The following is an 18,259-nucleotide window of genomic DNA, read 5'->3' on the forward strand; positions in this document are numbered from 1 at the left end:
TGCTTCTAGCCGCGTTCAAGCACCAATGACATCGATGCGGTAATTTCATTACGGACCCTTTAGCGCAGGCTGCGGTGCTTCCGGAAACGGAATAAAAAGGGAGTTAAAAAAATTATATCGGATTTTCTAAGTGGGAATCGCAGACCAATCGTAGGGGGCGCTATCCTGCTTACGAATAATCGAGTTAGTATTGAAGGATGAGCGTGTGTGATATTGGAGAGGCGGGTAGGTCCTTTTCGCACCAGAGAGCATGACTTCGCCAATATATATATATATATATATATATATATATATATATATATATATATATATATATATATATATATATATATATAGTGGGAGTAATAATTCAATGGGCCAGTTAGTCTTCGTGAAGGTATGGGATATGGCAGAACGTGAGCGTTTATATTTATCCTTGTTGACAACGCTCCCGTTGTGCCATATCCCTTCCTATATATATATATATTATGAAGTCTTGGTAGTCTGGGTTGCGACAGCGTTTAATTGAGGAAAGACCTCGCAAAACGAACGGGCAGAGCCAGTACACAGACGATGACGATGATGATGAACCAGAGTGGCAATGAGGACAAAGAGACAAGCGGATGATGGTGATTGTGATCATGCAGGGATGAGGACGATGCAAGTAACAAATGCCCACAATATATATATATATATATATATATATATATATATATATATATATATATATATATATATATATATATATATATATATATATAGTTGTATGTTTGTGGGTGGGTGTGTGCGCGCATTCTTTCGGGATTTTCTCACTGTTCATCTTGTGAATTGTGAACACGCACGAAAAAAATAATGAGTGTTGTCCGAAGTGTACATACCGTATAAGTTTCTTTAGTAGCCGCCTTACTCCTTGTCAGCATTAGTTGAAACTGCGTTGCTTTTTGCGTTCATAAGAATGCTGATTAGCAATATCCTGTGGGAAGTAACATTCTAAAGGAAGGTCTGAGAATTGATTTCCGACTTCGACTGGCTAAGCGTACAAATAAACTGTTTCATGTCTATAATTGGCTTTACCAAGTAGTTAGTACGGTGACTTGTTATTACAGAGGAGCTAGGAGGATGGCCTAGATCGATTTTATGAGCTGCTGTTCAGAGTTAGAAAAGGGGAGCGGGTGGGTAAAGATCGAGAGGTAAGTCGGGTGTGCCACTGGGCGGGGGGGAGGGGGGGGAGCGCAAATTCGGTTCGGTTTCACACATTGACATAATAGGGAGGGGGACGATGTGACGAACCTCCCCCCCCCCCCCCCCGAAGGAGAATCCCGCGCGCACGCGCATGGAGGTGAGAAAAAATGTTGCTCATGAGAATGAATATAGTGATGCAACAAAACGTTCAATATCCGAAAACTGTTGACAGTCTCCTGTCTAGTTCCGCCTCGCACAAAATCTAGGTTATAGAGTTTTCAGGATATTGCGCTGATGGGGGTCCGAAAGGGACTTTTCCCGAGACTTGTACGAGCCTCGACAAAAAGGCGTCGATCGACTGCGTGATATCTCGCGAAATCGCATAGCGTACCCCGGGTAAACGCACTATAGGCGTTCAGTGGTCTCTGGCAGTGGAGTAATAAATCCATAAAGACCCAAGGGGGACACACTCTTGCAATGGCGGCCATTTTGTTTTTGACACAATGCCTTACTTTCAATCAAAGGAAATTAAGCTTATCCATTTGCATTTAATGAAATAATAATAATAATAATAATAATACTTCACCAAGCTTGAGCATCGGCACCCTTGGTCAGAAGTAGTAGTACTGAGTATGGATGGATGGATGGATATGGCTGTACCCTTTAGATCGGGCGGTGGCTAGCGCCACCAAGCCGTATCACCTAATGAACCAAATACTAGATTTATTTTTTCCTTTAAATAGCGAGGTGGAGGATTTGTACTTTGCAGCGAAGGGTTTAATTTTCACTCGTGCCTTGACTTTAGCCACCAATCAGATAACCTCCTTCTAGTTAATTCTACCCGCTTAAAGTCTATTTTTCCCTCCCTGTCCCTAAACCCCAGTGCTTTGAAAAACTCTGCGCCATCATCCTGAACTATAGGGTGAAGCCCTTTACAGAACATTATCAAGTTTCCGGTAGTTTCTTCTTCCTCTCATCTAAGAGTATATAAGCGACATCACGTGGCGAAGTTCTCGTTGGCAGCTGCGTCATTCAAGTTAAGGCATGAAATAAGTACAGTAGTAGCAATTTTTAGTGGTTACACATAAAGGTATTGTCCATTGTGTGCCGGCTACACGTACCTAAAGTTTCTGTTTAATGAAAGTGTTTCAGATATCATAGTTCGTTTTACGGAACTTGCGTTGTCCTCGACAGTCAACAAATTTAAATGAGGCACTGGGAACGTAAGTCCCGAGTGGGGGCAATTTCATGACGTGTCCCTCCCAGCCTGAACACATAGGGGAACCCCTGATTTATGCCACTGGTCTCACAGTTCGGGCTATCTGCACGCCCGATGAGGTGTAAGTAACGACATACATACATACATACATACATACACACACACACACACACACACACACACACACACACACACACACACACACACACACACACACACACACACACACATACATACACACACACACACATACATACATACATACATACATACATACATACATACATACATACATACATACATACATACATACATACATACATACATACATACATACATACATACATACATACATAAAAAGAAGAAGAAGAAGACATGTAACTCGGCACAGCGGCATCGAAGAGAAGAAATTCAAGCGGAAATCGGAAGAGAGTGAGCATGCGTGTCGAATCCAACACATGTGTGTGTGTGTGTGTATGCAATGGTGTGGTGACGCGGTTCCTCCTCCGCAGGAAGTCACGCGCGAAACGACGAGAAGCCGCGGGAGTCGGAACGAATTCGGTCTGTTTACCCGCGTGCGGCTCGCCTGCTGATTGGGTTAGGCGGTGATTAGGCCTAAACGAGTTATATGGAGCCGATTCGAGCTCCGCCGTGTTGCTGCTGGTACACTCCGGGCTTTTCTGTTTGTTTCGTTCTTCCTCTATTTTCTTTTTCTTCTTTTCTTTATTTTGGCTGATTCTTTCTTGCCGGCATCTTTCGCGTTATCCATGGTTGTTAATACCTCCAGCGCGCGTGCCTTATTTTGAAAACACGTTGCTGTGTTTTGTTGATCATTCCTGTCCATGCTGGTTGATACGAACAGTGATGTTGACTGGATCGAGTGTGTTTGTTTCTACTTCAGGAATAGAGTATACGAAATCTAAGAGGACAACGGCTAGCCGCTGTATTGTGCGTGTGCCAAAAACTCGAGAGTGAATTAAATCAATAGTACTGATAATTTGGGCGGTTTAGCGTTCCAAAACACCATATGATGATGAGAAGCGCCGTGGCGGAGGGATCCGGAAATTTCGACCGCCTGGGGTTCTTAACTAATCTAGGCACGTGGGTGGGAATCAAATTAAGAACTAAACAATTCGAGAGTGAATCAAGTTAATTGAGAGTGCCTGGAAGAGCATGGGCTTTCTCCTGTGATCTCGTTAGCGTTAAACGATAGGCACCCAGTGACTTTCATTTCTATTTGATAATCAGATGTTTAGTATTAACGAGTCGATGCGTTCCAAACGTGCAGTGCGGTTAAGGAAACACTGGAATCAGGCTTTTAGTGTTTACGGCTCCCTAATGGCGTGTCAATGTGGAAGCGTTTCGGTCGTCCTAACTATCATATAATCTTATTCAAATCTACACTTCTATGTTTTGTTTTGTTTTTGTTTTTTTGCAAAGGGACGAAATACGGATTTGTGCATTTCTTATTAACGGACGTTGAGTATTGTAAATGTGGGGGGGAGGGGGGATATATGAGGTTAACCATACTTTTTTTTAATTTTTGGTAAAGTTTATTTTTTATTAAAGATGTTGAGCGGAGTAGACAGGGGCTGATATAAAAGTTGAACACGCCAGGCGCCGGTGTTCCATTTAACAGCGGACCCATCTGTAAATGGTCTCGCATGCCTGAAAAATTGCGTGTCGCTGTCGCTTTCCTGGCGCTCTCTTTTGCGAGGAGGGGGGGAGGGAGGGGACAAGTAATTCACCTCGTCGAGTCCGAACGAAACAGACATCCGCAATGAATGCAAAATTGGCAGTGAGGCAATGACGCAATTCTCACGGTGAGTTATGATAGGTCCCCAGCTTCCTAGCGGGTGAAGGGGGATACTAAACAGCTCTTCGAAAGCAACATGATTATGGGGGGAGGGGGGAGGGGTGCTTGCTTGTGCAAGCCTACATGGTCGTATAGCACGTAAGGGGCGAGGCAGGCGATGTGGCTGCAACTAATAGTAATTATCTGGAGTTTTACATTCCAAAACCACAATGTGATAATAAGAGATGCCTGGCGTAGGACTCCGGAAATTTCGACCAACCGGGGTTCTCTTCAACGCGCACCTAAATCTGTACGTGTACACCGGCGTCGAGCATTTTCGCCTGCTCCGAAATTCGGCCGCCGGAACCGAACCCGCGACCTTCTGAGCAGAAGCCGAGCACCGCCACGCATCCACCGTGACGTACCGGCTGCAATCATAGAGTTTCTCGAAATTAACTAGAGGGCGCTCTGGCGCATCGATCGTTCAGTGACCATGGGAATGATGGGTAGTACACACATTTGCCTAGTCTTCTTACTTGTGGGCGGCAAATCGTACTTGCGGCTTCGTTTATTGCTGTGTTTCGGTTTCGTTTTGAAAGAAAGAACGAACTTTTTTGAACTTAGGGACTTGATTCGAAATGGTAAGCCTAAAGAAATAAGGTTGTGAAGCGCAAACGGTGAAAATTTGCTAATTTATGTTTTCGTGAAAAAAACAGCTCCAAGCCACACGAACACACATGGAGCCAGAAGCAGGCCAGAAGTTCGAAAATTAGACAAATGTGTGTACTACTCATCATTACCATCCATGCTCGTTGAAGTGCCGTGCGTTGTAGCTCCCATAGACACTAGCGCCAGAGTTCCCTCTAGTTAATATTGTGGGAAACTCTATGGCTGCAACTATAAGACTATTTTACGGATGGATTTCACTGCCGCCACATTGAGATAATGTTAACCTTTGTATTTTGCATTTATATCAACTAAGCTAACAACAGACCCATAGGCATGCAAACAGCTGGGTGTGCGTATACGGTGTTTAATGGCCTTTTTTTTTTAATTCTCGTCGCAATGTACACAAACAAGAAAACGTCGGGTTAACAGACCATTATGGCGGCGCCCATAGCAGACGACCCCGCCCCCGGCTTGGGCCAGACGATACGCGATGCGAGGCCTTGCTTAGGCCTAGCGTCTCTGGCGTCGACTGCTGTCGAGCCTCGGACGCCTGTAATAAAGCACGATTTATCAAAGGCGAGCACATCGTTGCTCATACGTATCTTTCGTTCGAGCTCTCTTTCATCCCTTCTCCCCAGAGAGATTTCTTTTTTTATTCTTTTTTTCGGTGACGCGAGCGCCGCTCCGCCCAAACGTGATATTAGAAAAGGAAGAAGTATAGAGAGATAAAAACGACGAGTAACGACGCGGCCCCTGTATGTACTAAACCGCCACGGGACTCTGTGTGTTCATCGCAACGAGATTTTAGTCCTCCACGGGCCCGACACACTTATTACTATACGCTTTGTTTACTACTTATTGTTCTTTGTGTGTAATTTTTCTTTAAGGTAGCGAGTTCTCGCCGTTCACATCACCGCATATAGCTTCGGCGCTACCCGTCTCGAGAGAATACGCAAGCGCGCAGCGCAATTTCGAAATAGTTTTTTTTTTTTTTGCGCTTATTTCGATCGTGCTTTGGGAATGATGAGCCGCCCGAACCTGCAAACGGAAGCTAGATAATAACGCGTTAGGCGAAACAAAGAAAAGTGAACACGCCGTAATGAAAAGCAGAATAAACAAAACACGGTTTATCAACACAATTAGAAAGATGGATTTTTTTTTTCGGGTGGTGCAAACGCACGGCAAAGCCGTTGCATAAGTAAATATACCTCGCGTATGTGAGGAAATTTCGAGTATTTTTGTTTTTCGATTTCATTTCTTATTAAAGACGTTGAGTATAAAAGTACGCAGGAGGGGCAGTGGGCGGGAGGGATGATGTTGGAGGCTAACCAATCTTTTGTTTTTTTCTCTTAATATTCTCTAAATTTTATTTCTCAATAAAGGCGTTCAGTGGAACGAAGAGGGACTGATATAGATGGTGAACCGCGTTCTCTGCTTTTTTTTTTTCCTCTTTCGACATTTCGCTTCTGTAATAACGGCCTAAGACAGAGATGTCTCGAAGAAATTTAAACGGAGCCCACTTCTATATTCAGCTATCTTCTATGCCATAATTCCATTCTTCTTTCTTCAACCGCGAATCCAGACGTAGTTCGGTTCATAATTCAATGCCGAGAGCCGGGTTTATTGTTCGGCGAAGCCTTTGTTTTTGTTCAAGCACCGAATATATATATATATATATATATATATATATATATATATATATATATATATATATATATATATATATATATATATATATATATATATATGTCATGTCTACATGAGCGCAGGCGCCCGGGTGGGTGGTTTAGTTTTGTGATTTCGCACTTCGAATATGCATATAAAGAAAGGCATAAGACAAAGAGCGCTACGCCAGTTTCCAAGATGTGTCTATGTGCTGCGCTCTTATTACGGAGATCGTTAAACTTAAGAAGGCCCCGTGCCGGTTTTTTTTTTTTCCCTTTCTCTTCTCGTCGCGATGGAGTGTCTGCTGTTATTCTCGGCACAACGGATTTCCTTTGCAGAATGAGGTTGCTATTTTTCTTTCTTAACTTCTTTTTTTTATCTTGTTGACGTTAAGGTTTCGTTGTCGAAGTGTCTACTGTTAGTCTTGAAAGGACGAATACCTAATGGCCTTCTTAGATTCGACTAGATTTCCTAACTCTCGTTCTTACGTTTTTTTTTTTTTTTTTTTTGTTAGGTTGTCGCGAAAGTGTCATCATTAGTATTACTCCTGTTCTCTTCATGCAAATGTATATAAAGACTGACCGATTCGGCGCGCGTGTCCGTATTGCTTCGATGTAGATTCGATTCACTTTATGGTTGGTTGTTTCGTTTTTTTTTTCATTGCGATAGCAATCATATTGACAATCTCGGCTGGTTTTTGCCGTCGTCGTTGCCGCCGCCGTCATTAACGTATATGTATATGTATGTATTCATATACAGGGGAAGGACGCGCTAGCTTCCACTCCATGCGGAGAGAACATCGCCTTTCCACCGGGGGCGTCTGCGCGCGAACTCATCCCGTAAGCTAACAGGGGGTGAGGGTGAGGGGGAGCTTATGGTTGTTGCGCTATCGCGGCGACGATCAGCAGGCGGGAGCTTCTAGGGCTGCGCTCTCAACACGAAACAAAATGGTGCCAAAAGTGTACCTGGAGCGACCGTGTTCTCTTACGCCAGCGTTTTTTTAGAGTTATGTCAGATCAGATATAAATGAGTTGACTGCCTGCCTCACTTCGTATAACGTTACAATTTGTAGCCATCACATTCATCGCTTCACCTTTTCGGTGAAACTGATTTTGCGCAATCACCTCCGCCACTGTCGCCAACTGCACTTGACAACATGCGCACGATTATACATAGCCACCGGAAAAGCTTATTGAGGCACAGCTATAGCTATCCAGCGGCTATGCACGTTTTGCAGGTTCTGTACCGCTCGTCACAAGTTATTTAAGCCTATAGGTGAAGGATCTCAAACGTGTGGTACCGCATAAAACCGCATGCGTGCCACGTAATTTTCTTTACTGCGTTCTGACCGTCTCGTTTATGTACGGACAGAGGCAAACCAATACCGCAATTGCTTTTATGTCCCGGTTCTGCACGACTTACCGACCGTGCGCATTTCACTTCGCCCGCATACGTCGGCGAACGCCTTTGCGCGCGCATTTCAAAATTTCAGGCTACAACAAACCAAGGTGTATGTATACGCATGCCCACTCGTACATACGAGTGCTTGCGCTGCCGCTCCTGTCCCTTGCTTCGTGAAACATTCGAAATTGGGTAAGTCCCGCTACTCAACACTGGTCCCTCTATAGAAACAAGGAAGGCAACAGATAGACAAAGGAGCGGGTGTACGTCAGTGTGCAGCCTATTAGAAGACTGTAATCATCAAGAACGGTCCGCAAGCACTTACATTAAGGCTTTTGCAAACGCGGACGTACCCTACATTGAAAATGTTACACATCATGTACCCTGACCTATACCCAAGCAATCTTTGCCCACATTGTGGGGAAATAGCTTCATTAGAACATTGCTTTGGCAGTGTACCAAATTCGCTCATTTATCAAACACCACCTCTGCCAGATGAAAGGCGGCAATCCGCAGCTCGTCCTTGGCAGATCAGCTCTGGGCTGTCCACCAAGGCCGCGAGGCGGCTGAGGAGCTCGGCATCTCGGTACCCACGTGGGAGCTGCCCGCAACACAGTGATCTGTGTCTTGGAGGACCGAATAACAGTTTATCCAATCCAATCCAATCAAGAACGGTTATGTGCCACGTAAATTGTGTAAGCCCCGGTGACTCACAATGGTGACTGAAACCGAAGAACGGCAACAGTTAGTCCCAACAAATGGCTCCGAAGCGACGGCGGTGAGCCGAGGACCCCCGAATATACGCGTGCAACGAGAGGATAAAGGCAACGACGGGCGCGAGAAGACCTTCGAAGCGATGGAAGGTCCTATACGCCAACGACAATGTGCCCGTGTCGTGTCCGTGATCGTGTGTGGTTTAACTCGGATCTGGTTGAAGCCTCGCAATTACTTAGAAGCAGCCTAGAAGCTATAGCATCACGTAGCTGTACGGCTAAGAACAAGCAACCAGATTAGTTTTTAGGGGCGAAGCTCCTTATAGCGGCACCCGTTCGTCCCTCGTAGTCGTAGTCGTAGTAGTGTGTAACCAGTCTTGCATATTGACCTCCAAGGTGGTGCCAGTGAGACATTTTTTCTGTGCGTTATTGAGCAATAAAACATTCGCAGCGTGCGCGTTAGCTAAAAGCCGAATTCTCCTGTCTCTCATTCCCAATTAGCAGCCAATGGCATGTACATTGAGCCCTATCTGACAAGAAAGGGTTGCTACGTTATACTCGCTGGGCGTAACCACCTTGGTTTTAGAAAGGTTTAGCGAGCGTTGGGCCGCAGGGCCATGAATACAGTGAACTAGTATATACCATGAACTCGAGGTGGTTAAAGGTGGGAAGTAGACGCGAAGCGCAAGCCGTAAGAAAGTGTGCGTGTGCCTCCTCTCGTTCAGTCCTAGGAATGTCCGCTGGATGGCGGTGCTTCTATATGGGGAATATATGATGAAAAGATGCGAGATGGTGGTACTTGGAGTGTTTAATAGATGGACGAACGGACACACAGACAGATGCATGGACGGACTCGCGGATGGCTGCACCGACGGATGGACGCATGGACGGACGCAAGAGCGGATGCATGGATGAACGCAGGGACGGACACACAGATGGACGTACGGACGCACCAACAGACGCACGCACGGACGTGTGGATGGACGCATGGACGGTCACACAGACGGACGCATGGACGGACGGAAGCAAAAACGAATGAACGGACGGATGCTTCGCCCCACTCTCCATCATTCATGCCGTAGATATGCTGCCATTTTTAGTCGTCCAGTCTCGCTCTTTCAAGGCGTGTGCGTTTTTCCCCCACTTTTTGATTTTTTTTAATTCTTTTTGTTTTTACACTGCTTTGTCTATGTGCTCGTTTCGTGCGCGCGTGCTTGCGTACGGAGGGGAAGGGGGCGGATTCTCTGGAAGAATTCTGATAGGGACAGACATCTCCGTCAACGTATCCTCCACCGTTTAGTCTGGCGGGTTATATATTGTTCGGCTGGTTGGACTCTGGCTAGTGACGCACTGTAAGCTTCTTTGTCCTGTATGTAGCATGTCACGTTATATGATCCGCTATGTCGGGACCATACAAGCCGTTTGGTGGTATGGGCACGCGGCCCCAAAACAGCACGAGCGTGCGTGGATACGCAGAGGCACTTCCTATGCAGCTGTGTTTATGTTCCACGTGTACTGCTTTCTGGTGGCCGCTTATATATATATATATATCTATCTATATATATATATATATATATATATATATATATATATATATATATATATATATATATATATATATATAATATACTGTCTGTTATATCTCATTTATCATTGTGTTAAACCACGGAAAAACGAGCCCTTAGGTATACACTTCTTTCCCTTATATATATATATATATATATATATATATATATATTCCCGTCATCAACGCGTTCCAAGAACAGTTGATGACTGGGATTCATTACCTCATGAGATTTTTCTCGGCCGACAATTTCGCTATATCGCTGGAAAGTTATTTACTTGGTGATTAGAGTGTTCAAATGTGTTATAAATTTTTTTGCTGTTTCACAGACATGTAGCCTCTGTTAGCGTATAGATACATGTGATTTTTTTTTGTTGTTGTTGTTGTTACGAATCACTTGATGTTTCTTATGCCCCTCCTGCCTAGACCAAAATGCTGGTCTGCAGTGCGTCTGAATAAATATATATATATATATATATATATATATATATATATATATATATATATATATATATATATATATATATATATATATATATATATATATATATAGTGTTTTTGTGTGCGTGCGTGTGGCATGGGCAGTTTTCTTCGGGAGTGGGAAGGTGACTTTGATTCAACCGTCTTCTGTATATATTAGTGCGTGTCTGTTGTATGAATACATTTACATACAAAATTCAAAAATCACGAGGAGGGGGGGGGGGGAGGCGCTGAAGTTTGAACCCCCTGGCTACTCCGCTGGTGTGTTTTTGGTGTGTGTTAACACTCAGCCTCTCTCCCGACACCCTCTAGTAGAGGAGGAAGGTAACTTCTGTGCGTTGTGTTTTGACTATTTTCTGGCTGTCGGTCGTGCTTCCTCCTCTCCATCTTTCCAGAGCCGTTGCCTCTGAGATAAAGCAGGCAGTGCATCTGACGAGGATCATATGTTGTACACAATTACACAGAGTAAAATAAATTGTTCTTGCGAGCCGCTCTGCTCATTGTGGCAGTAAATTATTCATAAGAGCCGGAAGAAACGCTAATGGCGATATGATTTGCTGTCTTCCTTGTTTCTTTTTTTTTCTATCTTGTCAGCTCTCGCGACGGTGGTATATAGAAATTTAAGAGGCTTAATTAAGAGCGTCTCGCTTCATTGGGCTTCAATTAATATCACTTAGTTTCCACTTCGTTATTTATATCGCCCACTAAGTGCTCGTCTTCGCGTTTGTATGCGTGACACGGACTAAGAAAAACGACCTTAATTCGCTTCTGCCCTCCATGGTGTCAGTGCGTGGTGAAACCATCGCGCTGGTCATGAAAGCGATACAGCACGCACAAAAGAGGAAATATGAAGTCGCTTGCGCTATTGAGAGCATAAGCCACAGCATATGCCCTCATGAGACATTAGTTTTTTTTTTCGTAGATCGAATACTTAGTGCATCCTCATTTTATGCTTCTGTTTATCTTGTAAAACTGCATTTCTTTGTCTGGTTCTCCTCATTGTCTTCCTTTAAATTTATTCCTAGAAACTATCGTTCTTGTTTAATTTTGTCTGTTTATATTTGTGTTGTCTCTATTGTTTGCCAGTGTTCTGCATCCACACCAACTCCTGCAATATCGTATCAGCTTTGTAGTATGTACAAATAAATAAAATAAATTGTATCATGATGCATGGTCATCCTTTTGTACTTTGTCTCGTCTCTTCTGAATTGTCATATCTGGTATAGTCTGAGATCACTATTTATGGTTGTATCCTGCTGAACTTGGCGTCATGTTTATCACTGTTAACTATTCTTTTTGTAGACTATTATTTATCCCTGTTACGTACACGTTAAGTGCCAGCTGGAATTATATTTGCAAGATGTTTCAGCGCGCGAACAAAAGAAAAAGGACCGGTAGACAGAAAGAGCGTTTTCTGTCTACCCTGTCCTTTTTCCTTTGTTCGCGCGCTGAAACATCTTGCAAATATGAATACGCACCAACTAGCCCAAGCTTCCACTCTTGTGAGCTGGAATCATTTCACTGGCTTCGTCGGAGGAGTGATGCAGTTGGTTAAGCTGTCTCCAAATGAAACCCGTCCCCTACCCCCTCGCCCACCCGAAACACATTAAATAAATCATCTGGTCTTTATTTTGTCCAGTGCCATGCGAACCCTGCTGGCCAAGCTGCCGAGGCCCTGGATAGTGGACGAGAAGAAAGACGACGGCTACACCGCACTTCACCTCGCTGCACTGAACAACCACGTGGAAGTCGCCGAGCTGCTCATTCATCAGGTGACCGTCGAACTGATTTTTTTTAAAGACGATAGTCTTTCTTGGGGACCTTCGACGCAAAAATTTTGGTATGTCTGTCTGTACATTTGTCTGTTTGTTCACACTTACCGGCATTGGGTACTTGAAACTGCCGACCCCATCCGCAGCGACCACCAATGTTGCTCAAGGTTGAGCGTTCATGCTTGTGCAATTGTCAATTAAAAAGCAATTATTGCGCATGTCTGAGGCACCATAACAACACGCATATATTCTGCATATGCATTTCTTACTAGAAAAAGCATACATAAGTTATCTTAAGGACTGTAGCGCTTATCAAGCTGCGCTTACTATGCAACGCTTGCACGGAACGGTGAGTGTTTCTAACGCTTTGCTAAGACGAGATGGTGGTGGCACCTACCCGTCGCCTCGCGTTCTACACCGTATCACCTCTGAGAGGGGCGTGCACGGCCACGCGCTTTGTTTTCCAAAAGAAACTGCCAGATGGCGCTCATGTCTCACGTGTGACGTGACTTGATGCGCTCGTTCGCCTCCGCTGCACGCTCGAGGCACTTCTAACGCAGCGCCTCCGGAATACCATTCACGATTTTCTTGCGCAGAACATCAAATGTTTTTTTCACTCTCTCTGGACGCAAGACTATCGTCTTTCGACGACATTTGCAGTGTAACATGCAGATCCGGGGCCATTTTTTTTTTTACAATGAGCTACTGTGAAGGCAGTGACAGAAATGTTTTCACTTTTCGTTATATCTGACGATTTGGTGTATCCGGTTTCGCTGTATCAGTGTTTCACTTTTACAAAAATAATTGGTTTGACATATTCCTGCAAAAGTCAAGTCGGGCCTCAATATAACGAAGTATCGCATGCAACGAAGTTCATGATGAGAATAACGGTTTCGCCGCTAGAACTAAGCACTAAATGCGACAGCAGTAAGTTGAAATGTTTCACGAAAGCAAGGCCAGTATTTGGGACTAGTCCAGTCGTGTGAGCACAAAATGAGTGGTAGCTTTAACGCCCGGGTTTCGCGTCTCCTAGGTGTAGGTTAACCTCGTTTTGCTGTGACCACAATCGGTGAACGTCTAAATAATCTTGTTATGCTAAGTACGTGTCCCCCGCCGCGGTGGTCTAGTGGCTAAGGTACTCGGCTGCTGACCCGCAAGTCGCGGGTTCAGATCCCGGCTGCGGCGGCTGCATTTCAGATGGAGGCGGAAATGCTGTAGGCCCGTGTGCTCAGATTTGGGTGCACGTTAAAGAACCCCAAATGGTCGAAATTTCCGGAGCCCTCCACTACGGCATCTCTCATAATCAAATGGTGGTTTTGGGACGTTAAACCCCACAAATCAATCAATTAAGTACGTGTCGTATGTATGCCGTGCATTTATTGCGTGTATCTGCCTGGCTAAAAAATAAAGAAGATAGTAGATACGGCTTTAAGGTTGTTGGTATACGCCTGCCAGCAACCTAGGTAAGATTTGCACCACTGTGCAAATAAAAATTTTGCGAATAAAAGACAAGAGGCGGTCCAGTACTTGTTTCGTAAAGTACACTGACTAGTTCACTGATCGCCGTACAGCTGTGGTGTATAAGGTTCCTTTTATCGGCGGCTGCTTTTACGTGAGACAGGCTGCATTAACTAGATATTATCGAGGCATAAAAGATCGCTAAACAGTGACTCACGTGCCGTCTAATCTTTATTCACCTTGCCGAGAGTGTAAGTGCGCGCCAAAATTTGCCGAGTGCGCAGTTTCGTACCGTGGCATATGGGAACGACGAAACGCGTCTGGCGGTTGAGGCATGCATGACATATCGATAACCGCGGTATAGCGCGTGCGTCAGCGCCACCTTCCGATTAGCTTGCATAAAGATGAAATCAAATTTCTCGCAGCTATCTTTCACGTAGACATACCCCCGTATTCAAGAACCTCCCTTCACTCAACGCTTCGTCTTCACTTGAGAAAGCCGATTGGAGCGCTATCTCTAAGCGCGGCAAGTGACTGCATATCAACGATAGTCTGCTGCGATTCTTGAGTGGCGCAGCGTCATTTTCAGCCGAGTGGTGGCGCAGTGGTCCCCTCTGTTAAGCGAAGGGTGAAAGTCGAGTCGAGGAGCGTTTGTGAATACGGGGGATAGGTTCGTCTATAGCATGGGCATGCGCAGAGATTTAGGCACTGCGCCGTGCTCCCGACCGGGTTGCAGAAATTAGGTGCCTTTTCTCATCTTCTAACCACTACCACCACCAGATAAGTTTCCGTGCCTTCTTTCTTCTCCGCCGTATATAGTGCGCCTCTTCTATCGGTGGTCGGCGTATCGCGGTGTCTTTACTGCTTCATTGCGACCATGTTTGCACGCCTCTGTCTTTAGAATAGCTAACTCGTGGATCCGGTGTCGCGTAGCTCTACAAAGGGCCGGTTTTAAGCGATGACAGCCGCACCAGGGAGCGAAAGGAATTCGCGCTGTCTGTCGTCTGCGCTGAGAGCACAGCTCGTCTGGTGATGTCTGTCGAGATAGCGCATGAGCCGACGCTCGCGACTGCGCCCTCACGATCAAAGTTCGCAAGTTCGCACGTAATGCTCTAACGGCGCAGCGAGACCACCGGCGCCCCTTCATGCGCCCTCGCACCGACAAAAGATTGGCGGGGCGTAGTAGTAAGTGATTCCTAAATGTAAAGCTGTTGCTTCGCCTGCGTACTGGCAGCGTCTGGCCTGCGGCACGCATGTATTCCGCGGGTCGCTCTTCATCGCCAGCGTGCCGAAGGTGCGGTGATGACGAAACGCTGCAGCATATTGTTTGCTCCTGCCCTGACCTGGCCACTGAGCGTTGCGCACTGGTAAGCCGCTATCGTCTGCTTGGACTACCTGCCGAAACAATGGAAGACATACTTTTTCCCGCGCGTTCGAAGACGAAAGCCCTTCGAGCCTTCCTCGAGTTCTGTGCTTGCGCGGACCTCGCCGCCTTATAGACGGACTCTTTTCACTCGCACTACTGACTGTACTGACAAGACGTTCTCTTGCCATGACATTCACTTTTTCTTTCCTTCCTCTCTTCTTCCTATCATCTTTACTTCCCCTTCCCCGATCCCTAAAGGCGCTGAGCCGTGCCCCCGCGACGGGAGGCAGAAAATAGCGTCCTTTTTGTCTCTTCCTCTTTCATTAATCTCTCTCACCCCTAAATGTAAAGAAGATAAATGTGAGCCCCGTAACTGTCTCTCAGGGGGAGGACACCTCAACAGCAGCTCACAAGGGGTTGGAATAAGGAGGGATTAAAAGGATAGGGTTAAAAGGTATAGAGATAGAGAGAGCGGAAGGAGAGGCGCCGGGACAGCCCCATACGGAAGTAAGGAGAAGATAGGAAAGATGGACGCGGTCGCAGGAGTCCGAGGACGGGGCACCACTCGGCGAGAACTCTTGTCGGCGGCAGGAGATGGCGTAGGGCGAACCAGTCGGCAAGAGCTGCGCTGTCGTCGCAGATCGCGGGGGCACAACCGGTCGGCACGAAATCTAGCGATCGAGTCTCCGGCGGGGCGTTTCCTTTCAGCCTGAGAAACAATCCACTGCATTTCTCGCACTTCTTGCACACTAGACGACGTTATCGCATGCGCCCTTTTGGTGGCAGCGATGGCCGGCTCGTTTCACATCTGCTTCGACCGGGTTGGTCGCCAGCACTCGCGCGCTTTTTTTTTTTTTTTTTTTGGCTAGTAGATCGTGCGATGCGCAGGGCACCGCTATCGATCTCGACTTTGTACGGAACATGACGACGGCGGTAAAGACCCGCCGGAAGTTTTTATATAATTGGTGTCGGGATGAAGCTGTGTTGCTACTGATAGAGTGCCCCAAATAGAGTGAAACGTTTTTGTAGCGAAGTCGCATCTGGCATATTTTAACCGTTTTTTTTTTTTACGTAAGAAATTTCTCTTAACATGCATTTGCAGCACCGCACGAATTTGTGAAACTGTGTCTGCAGGGAGGCAATTATTATTTTGTTCCATCCTTACTTCTTGTATGTATTGTGTTTGTATGGTTCGTGTGTAGTTGAGCGTACAGTTTTCTGTGTTAGTGCCATATACCAGGATATAATAAGCTTGGACCTAATGTTTTATTTGTTGTAATGAATTACTAGGTATAATAAAGCAAATGTGAAGTTGTCTCGCATCACTAATGCAGGTATGTGTTAATAAAAAACAGTTTTTATTTAACTAAGCTGTTTTTTTTGTGAGATGGGGCACTATAAAAGCAGAATTTTGCTTAACTAAAAGCTACTTTCTGTGGAAGCTGCATGTGAAGGGGTTCTGTTAGCCTAAAAATTGGTGGTTCGTGCACTTATGTGGATTAACTCCCCATTTTAAACTTCAAATTGGTTTTGTGATGTTGCGAAGAGAAATCTTCTTGTATAAAGTAATTTCGTTATGTATGAAGGAACTCAATATTCTCATATGTGTGCATAGGCATTCATTGGTGTCTTGTATTTTATTACAATCGTATGGTAATTAAGAAAGTTAAAATGCCATGCTTACCTCTACATTGTCTTTAGCCACAACCACATAGAGTAGACTAATTGATTTAAAAAGATTCTATCAATTATTTCTCATTCGTGTGGTAGCTGAATGATTATTGCTACAGAATTTTCTCTTGAAATTTTACTAAATAAATCAAACCAGTTTTGCACGTCAGAAGTGTACAAGCTGCAAATCAGAGCTGCAAGTTTGCCTGCCTCTGTTGACTCTTGGCTTGTGTTTGACAGAGAAACGAATTGGGCTAGTTGGTGGGGGTTCATGGTTGTGCACCACAGTTCATTGCACACCATCTGTACTGAACTCCCTGTATTGTCCCCGTCTCGTCTCGTCAATGCAAACAAGAAACCATGAACTTGTGTTTGATTCTAATTCTGTGGATTCGCCTCCCTTTCTTGGCGTTGCATTGCATACGACTTTTTACAAAGCTGAGGGTTACTTCACACTCGCTTCTTTTCTCTGTAGATCTGCGTCTCTAGTCCCAGTACTGGTGTTTCGCTATCACGTAGCCTATTTGGGCAGACGACTTAGCACTTTGGCGACGCTGCCGTTCCCATCGTGCAGAATGCTCAGCATCTGTGGTGGAAAAGGAAACCTTTATTTGGGATGCAGTGGCGCTCTCGGTTGATCTGTTTTGAAATTGACTAGACTTGTAGCACCATCTCTTGACCTATTTTGGCACTGGCTTACCTGTAGCACGCTCGATCCTTTACTCTATTTTGTTCTTTGAGCATGGCACCAAGTGGCGACATAAAATGACAGCCCGGTCCCCTAAAGGGCTCAAAACGTGAAACAGTGGTATAGATTATAAGTTTTCTACAGAAGGTACAGCGTTCGTATTCTAATGCCACTAGAACATGCAAGTTTTTGTTATGGTAGGGATGTCCCTTGGTGCGACCGTGCTTGGCTGTTTGGTGTGCCCTCACCTCACTTGGGCACTCCATCGATATTTTCTGGTGCAGTGACAAGGTGCCCTCTGCTCAGCTCAGATGGCTCAGTAGTGGAGCATCCATCTGATCCAGCGGCATTAGAAGAAGACTATGAGTGCTGCTGGAAAGAATAAAGAGCACAGCTAGTTGGTTTGTGCCCATTACAAAGGACAGGACGTGTAAGCACAAACACAAGAAGCCACAACATCACAAGCACACCAGCAGTGTGGCTTGTGGCGCCTTGTCTTCTTTCTTGTCTTCTGTTGTCTTCTTCCACGGCCAGTCTTTTAGAAAGAATACTGCTAGAGATTGTTCTGGCAAAATAGGCACAGGCATACTCCCAGCAAAGTGTTGGCCATCATGGTACTTTAAGCATTTAGTAAGTA

The 18,259-nt window shown here is 45.2% G+C and overlaps 1 protein-coding gene across 1 annotated transcript in view; it reads left to right on the plus strand.

The window, feature by feature from the left end:
• Positions 1–12,308: 12,308 nt before the first annotated feature.
• LOC142771673 (E3 ubiquitin-protein ligase MIB1-like) overlaps positions 12,309–18,259 on the plus strand; it is a 33,316-nt gene continuing 27,365 nt past the window's right edge. Inside the window, exon 1 of the mRNA XM_075873463.1 lies at positions 12,309–12,439. Within this exon, the coding sequence (XP_075729578.1) occupies positions 12,311–12,439 (129 nt within the window). The 5' untranslated portion in view covers positions 12,309–12,310. The remainder of the gene's footprint in view (positions 12,440–18,259) is intronic.

The sequence above is a fragment of the Rhipicephalus microplus genome, chromosome 9 (genome assembly GCF_043290135.1).
Source record: "Rhipicephalus microplus isolate Deutch F79 chromosome 9, USDA_Rmic, whole genome shotgun sequence".
Classification (NCBI taxonomy): Eukaryota; Metazoa; Arthropoda; class Arachnida; order Ixodida; family Ixodidae; genus Rhipicephalus; species Rhipicephalus microplus.